Source organism: Nothobranchius furzeri, chromosome 10, assembly GCF_043380555.1.
Source record: "Nothobranchius furzeri strain GRZ-AD chromosome 10, NfurGRZ-RIMD1, whole genome shotgun sequence".
NCBI lineage: Eukaryota > Metazoa > Chordata > Actinopteri > Cyprinodontiformes > Nothobranchiidae > Nothobranchius > Nothobranchius furzeri.
This window is the reverse complement of record NC_091750.1, coordinates 48753386-48772373: the sequence shown is the minus strand read 5'-3', so window position 1 is coordinate 48772373 and position 18988 is coordinate 48753386. Positions and strand designations below refer to the sequence as shown.

General features: G+C 40.2%; 1 protein-coding gene across 1 annotated transcript; it reads left to right on the top strand.

The window, feature by feature from the left end:
* Nucleotides 1-3301: 3301 nt before the first annotated feature.
* On the top strand, nucleotides 3302-18280 carry scn4bb (sodium channel, voltage-gated, type IV, beta b). Its single transcript, XM_015961003.3, has 6 exons — nucleotides 3302-3742; nucleotides 3971-4190; nucleotides 9317-9480; nucleotides 9998-10217; nucleotides 10683-10812; nucleotides 10920-18280. The coding sequence occupies exons 2-6, from the start codon at nucleotides 4106-4108 to the stop codon at nucleotides 11014-11016; spliced, it is 696 nt and encodes a 231-aa protein (XP_015816489.1). The 5' UTR covers nucleotides 3302-3742; nucleotides 3971-4105; the 3' UTR covers nucleotides 11017-18280.
* The last annotated feature ends 708 nt before the right edge of the window (nucleotides 18281-18988 follow it).

Genomic DNA, 18988 nt, shown 5'->3' with positions numbered 1-18988 from the left:
GGAGGGGCTTGGAGTAGACCCGCTGCTCCTCCACATCGAGTCAGTTGAGGTGGCTCGGGCATCTGGTTAGGAAGCCTCCTGGACGCCTTCTACTGCCCTTGTGATCTGACTCCAGATAAGCGGAAGGAAATGGATGGATGGATGGATGAACTGCTGTTTTTAAGATTATCCTTAAAAAACTGAATATTTATTGATGGCTTGTGCTAAAGAAAAATCTATGAGATGAGTTAAGATGAGTTTTTCGGACCCCTTGTAGTGTAGAATTGCATTTGGGAACCAAAACATAATCTAAGCACAGCATCTCTACTTTATCCATGGAACCATTGTTGTCAGCAAAGAGCTCTGAAGGGTTTTAATGATGTCAGAATTACATAGATGTGCTGTCATGACCCAGCTCCAGCCAATCCCTGTTTCCCCAGCAACCACAGCCAACTCACCATCATTCTCATCTAAACCACCTGTCTCACATTAACTCCTCATCAGCTCCACCTGTATCGCTCCCTGTAAGACTCCAGGATCAACACCAAGCCAGCGCCAGATTTTTGAACGCTCCTGCTAGTAAATCTTCCAGCCGTTTTCATTTTGCCTGATCGTAGTGTCCTGACCTTGTTTCCATGCCTGACCCTCGCCAAGAACTTTGCCTGCCACCACAATCTTCGCCTGTCTTCGACCACGTCTCTAGCCTGCTCCTTGTACCTGCTTCGTCTCGACCTGGCTTTGACCCACGCCTGCCTTCGTCTCTGCCCTTACCTGAGTTTTACTCCGGTAACTCCTCCTATTAGCTTTAGGCTAATAAAGACTGTTAAAATGTCTTACTGTGTTTGGTGTCTTCACGGGTCCTCTAGTTCTGGCCATTACATGAGCAGAAAATGACAGGATCTGACTGACACTATAAAACAAGATTTATTTATCAGCTGCTGCCTCTTTCCCCTCCCAGCTTCTTTGTGTTTAATTACAGAAGCAGCTCCTGAAGTTCTGGGCCCAGCTGGATCTGATCAATCCGTCCTTCCATAAACGCCTTTTATGTTAAAGCTGCTTGTGGTGACCAGTATCTTCTGTTCCCATCAAATTCCACTGAAGAGAAAGTTGATCTAATTGGGACCTTCCTGGTTTAACAAAAGAACAGAAGGGTGTGTGTGTTCAGAAAGCTGTGGGAAACATCACAGATGAGCAGCTGCAGAAATCAAGTCCCTGTCTAAACCTGAACCACAAGCCTGAGTCACAGCGTCACCTAAAGTCACGGCAACAACATAACAGCTAGTTTTACAGAGAATTACTTTTAGTTGTATTATGCACAAGTTGGCTTTGCTTATTAAACCACCACCAACAAGATCCTTTAGCCTTATTGGATTTAAAAGCATGGACGACCGATGCATATAACAAAATATCAGCATTCTGCCCTTTTCTACATTTGTGTACATGGTTCTAAGAAACAAAATAACCTAGGCAGATGGCGACATGGCGAGAACAGGTCTGTTTCATTTAGTTAACATCATATAGGATGGATGGTGGCACACCACTCTTCCTTCCAGGCCCCTCCGCTGGAGTCTCAATGCAGCAGCAGTGGGAACTCTTCCAAAACTGCAATAAGAAAAAACAAAACAGCCTTTTGCTGCAGAAAGATGGCGTGCTGCTGCAGACTGGAGCAGGGCAGCAGCGCCTGCATGTCTGTTTGACACAATCTAAATATGAGACACACTGGCCTGTGTAGATGCTGCGCTCGTGTGTTCCATATCATAACTCACTCATGTCGTGAAGATGCACCCTGAGCTTTTAAAAGCATATTAGCTCCTCTGGGAATACTGCAGCAAGATGTGTGCTTCCTGCAGCAAGGGCAGGTGTAAAATGTACATTAATGACTTAAAGTGAAACAGTCACTTTAAACTAACTTAAGTCTTTATTTCTACAGCTGAGTGATGAGAAGTGACAACTTTTTCTTGTTTATGGTCTCTGCTGGCCGTCTTATTCAGCCTGGAGAAAAAACAAGAAGGCTCTCTCCGTTTGGGGTGAAATGGTGTTAGAAGGTTCCTAAATCATTCTTTTTCTTTTGCTGTTTTCTTTCCTTATTTTGCATCAACTATCTGTTTCATGACTCAGATGAGGCGTTGTTTCTATTTCTTTACCTTTTTTATAGCTTATTTGCAACTTTTCAAACAAAAACCAGATTCAGACACAATTTTATTCTTGTCTTTAGCAAAAAGAAATGCAGACATGTTTAATCAGCTGAAGTCTTCTGTGATTTAATCTTATCTCGACTAGAAATCACTGTCAGGACTGCCCGGGTTATGATTGCATGACTCAGAAATGTGCCTATCCCATATAGTCCTGTCTATAAATATATTACAAGACTTCAGAGTTGAAAACAATTAATTTGGGCTAAAACATACATTTTGTGCAAACTTCCACATTTAAGGCATTGGCCTTTGTGGTGGAACAATGAGACACATGTCCATCTCCAGGTGCCAACTGAAGATGCCCTTTGCACCAGTCTTTGTGTGTGCCGACATGCTCTGAGCACATTAAAGTAGCTTATTTTACTCTCTGAGGTCAGACATTTCTGATGCTTGACAATTTTCTTCATGGGAAGTTCTACATCAACTACATGAACTACTCTCTCACTCCTCAACCACACCCTGAGGTGATCTGGGATCCTTAGACATGTCTGCTGTATGTTTAAATTCATTCTCCCTTTATCCATGCACCAGCCCTGCCTCAGTTTCTGATCCCTGATCTGAAACGTCTATAGCCAGAAGCGGTTCACAAGCCCACCGACTGAAGGCTAAATCCAATGGCTGCCACATCTGAAGATGACTAATCAGATCTGAAAGTCTGAGGTAGGCACTTTCTCCATCATGTCCTGCAGTAAATAGCTCAGACACAAGGCTTTGCTCAGCTGTAGTGGACCGACAGGAAAGTACATTAACCGCATGAAAGGAGCTGTCCTTTTCTCAGCAGGGATTTATTAAATGAACAGTTTGACCTTATAGAGACAGACAATTCTTTTATTTTTTAAAGAAAAAGAGATATTCTGCACCCTGTAGTGGGAAATGTGTGGTACTGATTTTATTGCTTTACTGTAGTTCTTTGGACAAGGTGCAATTATGAGAGGAAGAATTTGTGAATGGCAGTGTGTCCTGACGAAGGCCCTGAAACTGTGCGACATCATCCTTCTCCTCCTCATCCTCCTCGTCACTGACCGGCACTGCAGAACTTTTCTCTGATTTTCACAAACACTTTCTCATAGGTGTCTGAGTCTGCAAACGCGCCCCCAGCAAGAAGAAGGGGAGGAGGTGGTTGAGGCAAAGAAAGGGAGAGGCAGAGAGGAGGAGTGAGCGAGTGGGGGTGTTGGAGGAGAGAAAGAAAATAAGAGGGATGTGGGGGCAGGTGATGGAGGAGAAACAGAGCGATGAGGAGAAGTGGCACAAAGCCAGCAGAGAGGACAGAGAAAAGTTGTTAGACATCTGGAAGGACAGTCATGGAACAGATCCATCTGACTGGAGCTCTGCTGCCGAGGAGGGACAAGAGTTTCATCCCATCTTCTGCTCCTGTCTGCCCGTCTCACTGCTCCCATCTCTAATTGTCTCTCCTCTTGGCTGGCGCTGCAACGTGGCTGTCTCTGCAGTGAAAGTGCTAGCTGGCAGAATCTCCTTGTATGAACCCTGACTCTGCGCAGTGAGTTAGCCGCTCTGCCGCTGTCCTGTCCACACTGACTCAGCTGTTCGAGCAGGGACCGCAGGACCAGGTAAGCAGGAGAAAAACTTTAACTAACTTCATGTTACGTTAAAATCAATTCATCCTGCTTCTGATTGATTTTTTTTTCACTTCTGCATTTAATGGCAGAGTGTGTCTTTCCCATGATCTGCAGTGCATAAAGTTCTGTTGGAATTTATGCTTTTTAAGTGAAGTTTTACTGACAGAACTGTTCCTCCTTTTCTCTGTTTTCCTCCATTCTCTCTTTTTTATCTTAAAGTCTTTTCACATCTGTGTAACTGGAGCATTTAAGGAGGCGTTTTAGCTGACACCTAACAGAGAAACCGAGCTGTGTTGAGGAATATCCTGGACTGGATCCTGCAGCATCATTTGTTTTAAGGCTCAGTGAGCTGCCATGGAAGTTCGGTGGACTGGGGCTGAACCCCTGAGGCTGGGCTCTCCAAATGCAGCCATCAGCCTCATCTTCACTTTGATGTTTGGTAAAGTCCAATAATAATAATTATTATTGATATTGTATTTTAATGTGCAAAAATGTCTAGTTGTTTCTATTGAATGACAATTTTTGTATTGAAAAGTATATTTTTATTAGAATTTTGAAAAACTTTGTTTGGGGAGGTGTGTGTATGTGGGGGGGGGGGGGGTCTTTTTTAGAGACTCGTTTATAAAAGTAGTAACAATGATTGCACAATTATAAATTAATTTTAATATGAGTCACTTTCTGCTCTATGAGCCTACAAAAACAAAAATCTGCAAGGTAAAGTCAATGGAAGCAATGGAAAAGCTGCGTCATGCACTTTTGCCCTGGTGTTTTACAGCATATTGTTCTGGTCCAGAGAGATTCAGAGTCAGAGTATAGGGAGGCTGAAGTGATGAAGAAACTTTTACTTACAGATCCGCGAGGAACCAGGGATGTTCAGTGGTTGGATGACAATTGCACTAGATTGTGTTGAGTCAGTTACTCATGCATACATCTCTTGAAATTCATTGCTTTGATTGAACATGTTAGTTGGAAGCACCACTGCAGCAACAATGCAGCAAATATTGATTAAAGTTTAAATAGTATTTAGTTTCTATGCTGATATTTAGCAGAATAATTAATAACATAGTCCATGCATTTTCACGAATGAACAGATGAGTTAATAACTTATTGTTGCCAGTTACATTATGTTTTCCTATTATTGTAGAACACATTTTGTTTCTTTATTTAGACAGAGGCAGGTTGTTGCCACCTGCAAACAAAAACTGCAATCTGGGCATAAAAGGCAGCTGCGGGTGTCCAAGCAGCAGAATTTCTGCTGCAGGTCAAAAATAACATTGTCATTGATGTTTTCAGTCAATCACATACTAGTGCACTTTGACACATTTCTATAGGCCTCTGTTTAATTTATGCTCACATGTGCTACAGAAAACTAGTCTATTGTTTCAAATCCACAAAGAAACCAAATGACTTTTGGGCAACAACACAGTCCGAAACAAGCCTCAGTCCTCTTTTGTTTTGCAGCTTTTTCTATTTTTTATGGGAAACACGTTTCAGTTACTGAGCACATTTATCTGTGATTTAAATAATGGTCTACAGTTGACATATGCTGGATAGAAACTGGAGCACCACTGTTCTACTTTCTCCTGAAAACCCCCAGAACAGGTTTTTAGCAATTCTTAGGAATACATTTTCAGCATATTCTAAGTATGTCAGACTAAAGCACAGTGTTAAGGCCAAGGCAAAATGCTCTGTTTATAGTATTTTGCACCTTTTGTCAGCAGCTTTAGAACTGAAGGTGATAAAAACTAAGGATGTCAACTAAAACTGTTTAAAAACATGAAAAGAAAAAAGAAGAAAAAACTCATTGCAACACATACTATGGAAGGCCTTCAATGACAACTGCCAAAGTATATTTGCACAAAAACAGCAGTGATAGTTATTTTTCAGATTATTCAGGTGAAGATCATTCCTGGGAATGGTTCAAGCTGCTCTCTTTTGCTGTGCTTAGCAACCTCTGCTGGTCCTAGCAGTGTCATTCCTAGATGCTGCAGTGTTTACCTGATGCTGACCTTCACCATGTTGTTGGAGTAACACAATGTGCGCAAAACAAGCTGCAGAATCACAGCAAGGCTGGAGACCAGCTCCCGAAACACTTATTAATGTTCTATTTGTCCTGAAACTGCTAGAAATAAAATCCTAATTTTTGCACATAAACCAGGAAGTTCAACTGAGCACCTGCTAAATTAGAAATACTAAGAACATGATAAAATGCTAACCTCAAAAAAGACAAATTCCTTTGTCCTTCAGTTTTTGCCTTTTGTGGTCGGATCTGTGATGGCAAAATTTAATCACTTCCACATTCTGATGTCTCCAGACTCTGGTGATTCTGGTGTAGAGTTACACTTTTCACGCACAGACTGCATCCTGTCTTATTGACAATAATGTCACTGCAAGGACATTGTTGTCTTGGGTTACTGAGGCCTTCAATTCTGGAATGCCAATAAGAGAAAGTGTGTATAAAATAGCAGCTCTTTAAAAACGTTTAAATCCAGACAACAACGTTACAAAATCACCGTCCAGCATCCATCCGTCTCCTAGTTAGGAGCCCAGATTGGTTGAATCCAGTCTTTCTGCAGTATTTGTGAGGTATTGATATGTTACATGCAGTAGAAATCAGTGTCTGGAGGGCTTGGGATCACACGTGATTATGTGTTGGATTCTGACATGTGCGTAGACATGCTGATGGCTCCACGCGTGTAAAAAAAAAAAAGTGAAAACAAACAGTACGTCGCAGAGAAGATGCAGATTTGGGAGAAATGAAGTGTTAACATGTTAAAATCCCAAAAAGGATGCAGAACATAAAGGAATACATTAAATAAAGACATCGGGACCAGTATGTGGACAAAATCAGCATTATAAAAGGTTTGAATCAATGTGAAAGACCCAAGACTGGAGCAGCGATGACAACTTGTTGGATTGGCTATCTTGTTTGTGGTGAGTGGATGTAAATGTCTGAATGAGAGGTATACATTTCATTTGCTGGTTTTTCTAGGAAAACTATCAAAATTATATATAAAGTTATATTTTATACGTATTAGTTTCAATATAAATATATAATGAGCCTGTTACTTTTTAAATTGTGTATATATTTGTTAAATATATAAGCGAGTTACTACCCGCTAGCCACCGAAGCTGCAACTATTAAGCAACTAACCAACAATACGTAACTTCTTTGGATCTTCAAAAAACATTTCAAATTAGTTGAATTGCTTTTAAACTTGAAATTTGCCCCCGAAGTAGCTGCCGGCTTCTGATCCGCCATCCTTTTGAAAATACTGCGGTGTATTATGGGTAATTTTTGACCAAGGCAAGGCTACAAGACCTCCCATGTATCCTTGCTCAGCTAGCTAAACGGCTAACAAACGGAGAACACACGCCTCGGTAGAACATGAACATTGGAAGACGTCTTGGTGGCTCCCGATGACATATCTCCTAAGCAACCGGGGAGGGGCCAAGACATCAAGGCAAGGTTCCTTGGCATTGAGAAACATCCTTGGTCTCTGTGGCTTTGCCTCCTAGCAGGAAAACAGAGAAAAGTTAGCCCGTTTTCCACCATTATTCCCTGGCAATCCCTGTTTGCACCCCACAATACAGCAACAATTTACCATGGTTGCGTAAAATAATCAATCAAACAAATAGATTAAATGAAGCCGCAAGAATGAGACTGAGCGTGCTGTTGTCAGTAGTATCAAGCAACTAACTCGTAAGCTACCAACATTAAATCAAATTTGAAAATACTTCACTTACAGCATCAAACTCAAAAGATTTCTGGAGGAAACAAAACCATTTTTAGTCAAGAAGTCCAAAGGTTAACTTCTTTGCTGTGTCCTAGCTTAGTGAGCTACTTAGCCATTACCAGAAGAAGAAGAGAGGAGGGGGCATTCATAACAAACTCAAAGCGGTAGTCAAAACATTAAGCATGAAATGGAGTTATCCTAGTGGCTCCAATAAGAGAAAAAAGCGGCTTTGCTTTAAAAAAGCTTTTATCACCAAATAGTTCCCGAGCGCGGCTTGTCTGCAGCTCACCGCTCCCCCAGGGGATGGGTCAAATGCGGAGAATAAATGTCGCACACACACCTGTGTGTGTGACAACTAATGGGACTTTAACTTTTTAACTTTAATCTTCACTTCTGAAATTGATCTCGTTTTTTGATATAAACATCAAAAGGCAGCGGAAGGGAGAGAAAATGGAAAATGTTTAAAAGGAGGAAAACATAGACCAAAATGGAAAACAGAAAAAAATAATGGCTAAAGCACAGGAGCACTGACAGCAAAAAGAAAGCAGAGCAAATATTGAAAGCGCTTAAAGGGAGGGAAAGACAAAGTGGAGGACCAATAAAAAGGGAAAATAACTCATGGCAGAAGAGGGGAGAGTTTCGCAAATCCAGATAAAGGTAAGATTGTCAAAAATTTAGTGTAAGGGGGCCCATGTCTGAGTTCGCCTTGGGCCCCCAAATTGCTAAATCTGCCACTGTCCACACCAATGGTTATTACCTGGGTCAGGCGATCCACTGTGCCATAAAAAATAATTTCAATCACCATGTTTTCTTTTAGAGAAAAAGGAGCTATCTGAACCAATCTGGCCCAAAGTAAAAAGGTGACTGAGTCCGGAGTAAAGAGGACTGGCTAGTCGCAGGCGATCAAGGGGAGTGATGTAGCACTGTAGAAAAGTCTATTGGATGTTTTTCTTTCGAAACAAACAGCATAAACTCTCATGCAATATTGGTTTAAAAACAGATAATATCTACAATTATCCAAAGCATTGGTGTGACTTTTTGGATCAAGCGTTGTTTTAAAAAGTGTAAATTATCTACTCGTTTGTTACCCAACAGTCAGTGGACTTCTTCCTGTCTCTAGAGACTAGCACACTTTGAATGAGGCCGCCATCAGTGGGTTCTTATTGTAAATGATTTATTTCCTTTAACAGCTGAGGTATGCAGTGCTTAAGAGTTTTTTCAGGGTTCTTTTTCTTGAGTTTCTTTTAAAAAGGGACATGACATGTTGCTATTTGAGCTCTTTTAGCCGACTTCATGTTGTCAGTCTGGTTCTAATGAAGTGAATTCCTAAGTCTAGTAATCAGGCCTGTGTGTGGCTGATAAAAGGGAACTTTGTTTTTTAGATAACACAGTTTATTCATGATTTAACATAGATGGCATTTGCTTTTTCACAAGAGGCCAGATTGGTTAAAAATACTTTATTCCCTGGATAAATAAAACCATCCTTGTAAAACAGCATTTTGTATTTACTCGGGTTACAAGACAGCTTGATTTCATTCCCTCTTTGGTGCAAAGACTTCCTAAATTTTGAGCAAACATATTTCCTGTGTTTTATGAATGTATGCAGTCATCCATTTCCAAAAAAGCCATGGTAGAATGTTTTCTTTTAGATATTTTCAAAGCAAAAGAAGAGAAATTTTGATTTCAACATGCCTTTTTGATGGAATAGTCACTGTGTAATTAGAGAAAGATGAGAAATGGTCTCTAACATGCTGATGGACCTATCTGAACAGCTCTGTCAATGAAAGACAGGTAACGCCTTATCTTTAATATTGCTCTTCTTCCTCAGGTGTGTGGTCTGCTCAGGGTCTGGAGATGTCTGTGGGGAAGATTCCCTTTTTAGAGGCGGTGAATGGTTCCACAGTCATGCTGCCTTGCACATATGCCAGCTGTATTGGCATAAGAAACCTGTACTTCAACTGGCAATACAACGACAATGGCACCATGACAAAGGTAAAAAAAACTTGTTTGAGATATTTCTTCTCAGCCTCTGCACTGCAAAAATGTTTTTTAATCTCATTTTTAGTCATTTTATCTTATTTTTAGTCTAAAAAGAAAATAAATTATTCTCTAGAAATATAAAATTGCTTAAAACAAGGTAAATATTCTTAAATATGATTCAATTGTCCTTGTTTTGAATAAAAGAAAATCTGCCAATGAGGTGAGCAAAATTTAGAAATCCTAAAACTAGCTAAATAATCTAATTTTTATTTCATTTTAAGTTTAGTTGCTAGTTTTAAGATTTCTAGCAGATTGTTTTGCTCAAAACCAGGAAATTTGGATCATAGTTAAGAATATTTACCTCATTTTAAGTCATTTTATTTTTCTAGAGAAAATTTTATTTTATTTTCATAAAAAACAGAATTAAATGTCTAAAAATTAGGATAAAAAAACTTTCCTAGAAATCAGTTTTTGTAGTGTTGGAACTTGTGACTATTATTGATATTTAACAGATTGCTGATCCTGTCAGGTGTGTGAAGCAGAGATACCTTCGGAGGACTCCGACCCACCGGTGAAAATATTTAGAGACCGAGTGGAGTTTGTGGGAAAGAACATTAAAAACAACGTCTCCATTTTGTTGTGGAACATCACCTTTGAAGATGCAGGCCAGTACACGTGTTTTGGACGTAATCCCAAAGAGATGAACAAGAACCACAGCACCATCTTCACCCTCATCGTGGTGGACGAGTGTGAGTGCTCACAACATGAGTTTATTAACAAATAATTCATTCAAACTCAAGGTTTTTGGTTTTAAATCACATATGATGTTTCTCACATCTTTATGTGGTTAGTTATTCTACAACTTCAGAGGTTAAAAACACTTCAATCTGCCAAAAAAGTAGGCCTCACATCACAATCACGAAAAGAAACTAGTTCAACTAAGAGACTTTAGAGAGAATTGCACTTATTGTAGTAAAATTGTTTCAGTAAAGCAGTCAAAAATCCATTAATTAATTTAAAATCAGAACTATGAAATATTAGTGAAATGATTTTTAAATTGCTCTTTTCACCTGTAGTACTTAGATCATCCACCAGATGGCAGAAAACATGTGTAGGATTTCATCCAGCCCTTTGCTACACTTGAGGGTGTTTCATTATCTGTAGCAATTTTTTCAAATATAAATAAAAGTTTTTTCCTGTGATCTCATCTGTAGTGAGGGTGGTGGACAACACGGTGACCATCATCATTGCCTCAGCTGTGGGCGGAGCCATAGCTTTTCTGATGGGCTTCATGTTGCTTAAGAACTTCACCCTATATGTTCTTGCCAAACTTGAAGAGAAAAAGTGAGTCTTTTTTATTTCCTTGTCAGTGCAGTGGCTTGGGGTTCATTTAATAAAGATATGTGTTTCTACAGGTCCTCTAACATGACTTTCCTTTCCCCCCACTGCAGTAAAGAGTGCCTTGTAACTTCATCAGGGATTGACAACACAGAAAATGGCCTGTCAGGATCCAAAGGCGAATCAAAACCGACACCAAAAAAGAAGTGAGAGAGAGCAATCAAAACATCAGCTCTCAGATTTATATATTAGCTAATTCGTACAAGCTGGTGAGTTAGCATGTCATCTTTAGGTTAAAAGCTCAAGCTGGGGCATTTAACTTGGAAAATGTACATTTGCACATAACTGCACCACCTGAGAGGTAACTATGCAGATGACAGACAACAAATATTAGGTAAGTCAGGACACCGAACACAATATCAGAATTATGATTTATTTAGAGCATTTGACCAAAAATGAGCCTCGGGTTCTCTTTTGTTGTTTACTGTTTAGACGAGTTGGCTTTATTTCCATCAAACATCCAGTCCGACTGTAGCTTTTCTTACAAATAACACTTATTAAAATAATTATTTGACTGTTTTTCACCTGAAGTTCAAACCAAAATACTTTTCAGGCACTTAAATCAAGAAAAATGCAACGTAATAAATGCTTGGCAGAACTGTTCTACAATAAATAACAAATTCAAAACATCATTCCAGCCATTCATTCTCTACTTCTCATCGAATGCTGGATAGGGGAAGAAACAATTCATGGAAGGAAATCCAGTCATGCTTTTCCCCAGTGACACTCTTGAGCTCCTTCCAGGGAATCCTGAGGGAACTCCCGGCCAGGGTGGATATACAATCCCTCCAGTAAATTCCAGGCCTCCTTCCAGAGGGATGTCCCAGGAAAATCTCAAGAGTAAGGTAACCAGAAGGCATCTTAATGAGACGCCCAAATCACCTTCTGCTTTTTTTAAATGCAAAGAAGCAGCAACTCTGCTCCCAGCTCCCCCAGGAAGATGGGGCTCCTCATTTTATCTCTAAAGCCTAGTTTATCCTCCTCCGTCAGCTGGGCTGTGGAGGCAGGAACACATGTTGCAGGAGATGTTTTCCTTTCCCACTTCTCCGATACTTGGGCAGTTTTGCAAAGCAATTGCCCACCAGGACAACAGGGGGCGTAGCACTTTTCTGAGGGTGGTGAGGCTATCCCGCCACCATTGCAGTCATCGCTCTGGTCAACAGTAGTGTACTTACTACTGTGTCTGTATTCCAGAGACCTCTTCATGCAGTCACCACCTCCAAACCCATGTCTCCTTCAACTCCCTTCCACAAATTAGCTACAAATCTTTGTTCTCTTTCATTGAAGGGCTTTAGAAATGTTTATAACATTGGTCTTCTTCCACAAGATGTTCTTTTATCTGTTTCATGTTTGCTGCATATATCTTCAGCACTTGTTTGTTTATGTATTAATTTTTTGGGGAAATGGTGATGCTGTTGACGAATTCAAAACAAGTGGTGTGCCGACTAACTTGTGCTTTCCCTGATCTCCAAAATCAGGCATATCTCTGTCCTCCTCTGTTGGTCTGCCACAGAGCGCTTGTGATGATGGATCTTGGCATTGTGTGTCTCCGCACCGCAAGTTTAAGGCTGAACCCAGCTACCCTATAGAGAACATCTTTTAGTTGCTTGTATGTGTGATCTTGTTCTTTGGTCATTATCCAGATGTGGCAGTGTGAGCGTCCTGTCACAGTGTCCCGATTGATCATGCGCCCTGGCATCTTGGCCAAGGGGATGTCCCTTTGGCTGACTGGTAAACGCGCATGACTCTCACCTGGGAGTCTGGGGATCGAATCCCACCCAGGCCCTCGTTTCTCCACCTTGCCACACAAATAATGTGACCATGGAGGAGGGCTAGACAATGGATAAACTGGTAAAGCAAAAGCTTTCGGCACTGCTCCTTCCCCTTGACCTTGAACAATGCCCTCATTATTAGATGAGACCCAGATCCATTATTCCATCTCTCATTCTTTCTTATTGCCACTCACAAACAAAACACCAATGTACCTAAACTCTACCTCTTGAGGCAGAGACTCACTTCCAACCCAGAGGGGGATCCCACCTTCTCCTGTTTGAAATCCATGGACTCAGGTTGGCTACTTAGCAATGGTGATAATCTGGTCCACTGTTCCATGACTTGAACAAAAGCCACACCGCCCCCCGCATGTGACTTTTGGTTGAGACATGTGATCCCTTAATAGCTAGAACATAACCATATTTTAAAAAATTGTGGCTGCCACCCCACAGACACCATTTTCCATGCAACACTGAAGAGGTTTGTCAACCATATGATAGTCCAAAAATACCCAGATCCTTCAGGATTTCAGAGCAAATTTAATCTAACCCTGGCACCCAGCTGGGGCCCATCACATGTTAGTGACTGCTACCAATGTGACAGCTTCCAGTCCTCAGCCTGCTTCGTCATTGAGGTATATAGTAACTGAATCTAGGACAATCCTCAGTGGTCTTTCCACCACTCACAAACTTGGGTCAGCAGTGCCCAAACCAAACCATACACTGCTTTCCTTTCCTGGGTCGTTGCATAATTTGCCAAAAGCTTTTCAAGGCAAACTGAAAGTCCTTTTATGTGGCCTCTCCAAATTCCTCTCACACCTGAGATGTTGTTCCAAAGCCACTGAAGCACCAGTCGTCCTGGACAAGTGATGCATATGCACCAATAGGTTCTCTAGATACCACCAGGGCAGGCACCCATGGAGGTTTAGAACATTTGGTCTCCATGTCACCAGTCTTCCCTTGGACATGTAGAAAACTCTCCTGTAGGTGAATTTACACGATGGGTGTGAATTTAAGATATCTTTGAATATTCCTAGTTCACTCTCAATACTTGTTTGGGTTTACCAGGGTTCTCCCGTATCTTCTTCAGCCACCAGATACAACTCGTGGTGATGTGTTGACAGCTTTACCTCTCTCTCATCTGATTGTCCAAGACGCGGGGCCATAGACGAGATGAAACCATCACAAATCAATCAGTGACCTTTATCCCAATGGGAAGTAGTTCAAAGTACATCTATGAACCACCTTTGGATCAGTAATTTTTTGTTATGTTATGGACATCCCACACATTTTGCAGGAGTCCTAAAACAAGAGACAGCTCAGGATCGGATCAGGGATGCCATTTCTATTAATCACACCCTTACTGGTGAACCGAGAGGCATGATTGGATAACAGAATCCCAGATGACACCTCTTCCAGGACATTAGCCAGAGAATCCAAAAAGGCCAGGTAATCTGAACTGATGTTCTGTGCATATGCAGAAACAAGCGTCTGAGCCTTCCCCCGTGCAGTTTGAAAATGCAGAAATGTGACCCTCTCATTCTCCAACTCCAACACCAAGACGCTCTGAGGACTTTTGAGGCAGAAAACCCAAAATCAGTAGGGTCGCCAAACCCCACCACCACACCCCAGATCTACAGAGAGAAGTTCAAATCATCAGAATTTAAAATTACAGTGTTTTAAACTTTTATTTATTTGAAAAGCATGTGGAAAATAACAAGAAGCTTTTAACAGTTTTTAAACAATGATCATACACAGTATTGTAGGACTTAGCTCACTACTTGTACTTCCTTTTTGCTTGACGCATCAATGCTTTGTCAGGAAGGACAGCTAAATATTGCAAACCAGGTTTAAATGCTGAGCAAATGGAAGCAACACAATAAGCTTTTAAAAAGAATGATAGACAATACCCTAAAAATCCCACCAACCCCTAGAAATAAAAAAGTAAATCAGAGGATGCAGCTAATAAAGAATCATGTGTTATAAGCATGTGCAACATGAGCCGGACCGCAGACACACTTTTAGAAATCCACATTCTCATAAATCACAGTTTCATATGTGAAGTTAAATATATGTAATGCTAATTCCATTAAGCTAACACTGGCTACGGCTTAGCATTAGTTGCTATCTTCTGTCAGACTGCCTGTTACCTAGTCAGTTTCTTCATGGATATAGATATTTTTCACTAAACACTGATGACGCTACTTTGTCTTGACCAACTGCTCTGCAGAAAATGTTGACCTAGTTGTTCAGTATGTGCATAGATTAACCCAGATAAATGCTTGAGGATTTGAAGGCATAGTTAACTTTTTTTCTCAAAAGTGGGCTTCTTTGGAGAACTCATAAAGCCTAGTTTACGCTTCTCTGAGATGTTTTCCTTTTGTACTTCTCCGCTGATGTGTCCACAGACATAAATATATATGACAGATATATATATATATATATATATATATATATATATATATACGTAGATGCCTCATGGACTAGCACTGCCTATTGGAGCTTCTATAGTGGCCAGCCGCCAACTTAGTTGGGTCTCCATTCACCCCCTGGATGCATTAATTTCCAGTGAGAAAAGTGCTTACCCAACTAAAAACACACATTTTATCAAGCTTTTTCACAAAATCTGACACATGGTATGGCAAGATAGTTAAAATATAAATATAATTAAACAAAATACGTTAAAATATATTCAAATATAAAATCACATGAGGTAGGCTGGAAAAGTCAATAGTAATCCCACATAAATTGTTTTCAATTGTATGCCGGCTGTTGCAACCGTAGGCTGCAAAAAACCCGGCATAGTTGTCCACTCTGCATTGACTTTGAATAGTGAGGAAATCCCATCCATTATGGTGCTGTTATGCTCTCCAGCACCCAACAGAGCACCTACGTATTCATGTCTATGGATGCGTCAGTGTTGTGAAGCAATTCTCTACCAGGACAGCAGAGGGCATACCACTTTTCTGGGGTATCCTGCTATCATTGCAGTCACATTTAGATGAATTTGCTATTGTGTGTTTACATTGTGTTTATGTATTTTAGGGACTTTTTAAACACTGACAAATATGCCCTTCATTATCTTCCAGCTCTTCATGCAGTCACCACCTCTAAACCCACATTTCCTGTAATTTCTGTCCATGAATCAAAAGTCTGTTGCATGTTTGTACTCCTTCAGTCATGAATGTGTTAACGTTTATATCATCAAACTTTTTCCACGAGACATTCTTCAATCTGCTCTGAGTCTCTGTCGCTACATTATTTTGGCTTTCGCTCAACTTTTTTTGAGGGAGGACGGCGGTGCTGTTGATGAAGTAAAAGGAAGCAGTGTCCTGACCAATCACAGGCTTGCGATGTCTGTCACATTTAACTAATATGTAGAAAGTCTGGGTCTACTCCATCTGTTCTTGTGAGACTGTAGAAGAAGTCCTACAATGACTGATAATGGCGTTGCGTGTCTCCGCAACTCTGCAGATGGAGAAGTATAAACTAATGATGTGACATTCACGAATGAATCGAATCTTTTGAGCGGGTTTTCAAAGTGAACAATGAGAGCCGAGTCCCTGTAGAGAGCCGTTCATTTTGTCTTCCGGTAACAAACCTCCCTGGAAGTCGGTAAAGTGCACCTGCTCAAACCCCACCCACCGCTGTGACAGCCGTAGGAGGAACCCTAACCAACCCTGTGCACCCTCACGGACACTGCAGGAACACGTTGCTCTTAATAGCCCCCCTCCCTCCTCCATTGTCTTCACTTCGTTCAAAGAAGCCAGTCTTTTGAACGGCTCTTTGAGGTAAATGACCGACTAATGAATAGCTCCCATGAAAGAGCCATAAATCCCATCTCTAGTGTAAACCAGGGTTAAGTTGAAAATATCTTAGATTCAGTTATGCCAGTAACATGTTAGTTAATTGCACATTACTCTGAAGTGACCGCTTTTTCAAGTAACGACTAATCTAACGTGCTACTACTTTCATATCGTTAATCAAAGTTACTTGTCCAAGACACTAAGCGCTACTGTTTACTAGTTTTGCGTAATGAACAAACCAGCGTAAAGAATAGCAAAACACATGTAACCAACAACAGCATCAGAACAAGCAGCATGTTGAGCTACTAAATGACCGAATTAGCACCAACCAAAAATAGCACCATCAGAACACAGAACAAAAACTAACAACACCCAAGAAAACACTGGCAAGTAAACACACCAAAATATAACAAACAACTCGAGTGGCTTCCCACAATGCACTTCGCCTGCTGCTTGTTCTTTTTCTACAGTCACTGCTTTTTTCGCAGTTACTAGTGTCACTAGTCTCTTGTTCAGTGTTCTGATGGTGCTATTTTTAGTTGGTGTTAATTTTGCACCATGAGTAAGTAATGATGTTACGTAGTGCCATTCAGCATTTCTTCAATGTATCTCACAGTATTTTGGGGTTACAGTGTGTTTGCCTGTGCTATCCTGCACATTGCATTGGCATAGCAAAACTGATTGCTGATTTTTATCTTGAGGCAAAGTGTTTAGTTATTGACAGCTGCTGAAAATAATTTATAAAGTAACTGCTAATCTAACTTAGTTACTTTGAGCATAAAGTAATCAGTAAAGTAACTAAGTTACTTTTGGAAGGAGTAACCAGTAGTCAGTAATCAAGTTACTATTTCAATGTGGTAACACTGCTTACATGTCACATTGGTCTCACTCAAACCCACTCAGGCTAGCTTTTAGTCAGTAAATATAAAGAGAAAATGTCTAACTGTCCCATGAAAATGCACTTTACTCAAGTATCTGCCTAAAATGCATTTGATTTGTTTAATAAGACAATATGTAATCTTTAAAGGGCCCTGACTTGACTAGCAGTTAGCTTATCACTCCTTGATTTTTAATATTAAAGTCACTTGGATTTCTTTCTATCTAATACACAATATTGACTGCATGAAGGTTGTCCTTACAATCCCACTTACAAAAAATTTATAATAATAATAATAATAATAATAATAATAATAATAATAATAATAAATACGGTAAAAATAAAACTGCATCTTCAATGATTGTAGGGTCTGAGGCAGCAGGTTGGGTAGGGCTGCAGCTTATGTCTCCAGGAAATAAGACAAGAAGTGACTCTCTCACTTGCTGACTTTGCCAAACAGCTAAGATTCTTCTCAAGTTTCACATCAGAAGATGAATGTCTCTACATCAAACACAACAAATCTGTTAAATATTTAAGATGCATGTTGCTTTAAAAGAAATACCTCTACAGTGTGGAGTGGGTGCAGGTAACCTGCGTAGGACCCAGGTAGGACCTGATATAAATGTACTGTATGTAGAGTTAAATGTAGGTTTTTTAATGGGTTTCTAAAACTCACTGCTAAAAGAATCATGTGCCTCTATTTTCTTTACTAGCTTGAAGCAATATCAATAAGGGCTGTGCTTTTTCATGGATGTAGTTTTGACTTTAGAAGTGGGGGGCACACAACCGACATGAGGACTGGGGGGGGGCTATATCTTTACAGTATGTTCTAATGGGAAACAGGCTTCAACACAAATGGTTGTTTTCAGCTTGGTCCTAGAGCTCAACCAGTGTCTATTTAATAAAGCATAATATTGTTTTTGGATGGTAACAAATGCAGGGGTCAAAACTTGACTTTGGAGGTGGGGGGGGGGGGGGGTCATGCCTGCCCCCCCCCCCCCCCCCAAAATACGTCCACGTCTACTTCATATTTTTGTAAGTGAAAGGAGCTCATCTGTTATGAGTTCATGCTAAAGGGAGTCCACCTACTACAAACCTTAAAATATGGTGATGCTATTTTTATTTCGTTGGAATCTGTGTTTTGTCAGTAGCCAAAGATATTTAAACAATGATTTTGAGTTTAAATGATTTCTTGTACACAATGTTTGAGGTTCCCTCCAATGCTTGGCAGCTTCTGATGTCAAACAGATGTGAGGTGTCTACTAAGGAACAGTTGCTAGTTTTTTATTTTTTTAATTTATTTTATTTAAGAGGGAAAAGGGCTAAATGTTTATTTGTAAACTATCTCTTGTCAATGAGCCCGTTACTGTCTGACTCAAACAAGCAAAAGTTCTGTTTTATGATAATTTATGAAAAAAAATTACAGATGTGCTAAGTGCAAGACATAGTTTGACCAATATGAATTTATCATACTTGTATTTTTCTGTTTTACTGGGAAATTCCACTCTTGAATAAGACAAAAGATTGTACAGTCAAGTAGGAACATTCGGATTTGTTTGTGTTGTGGAAACATGAAAACTGCAGTATTGGTATATTTATTTGTGATAATCAACATTAAATGAACAGTTTATTTCTGCAAAAGCAAGATTTTCAGCTTAAAATAATAA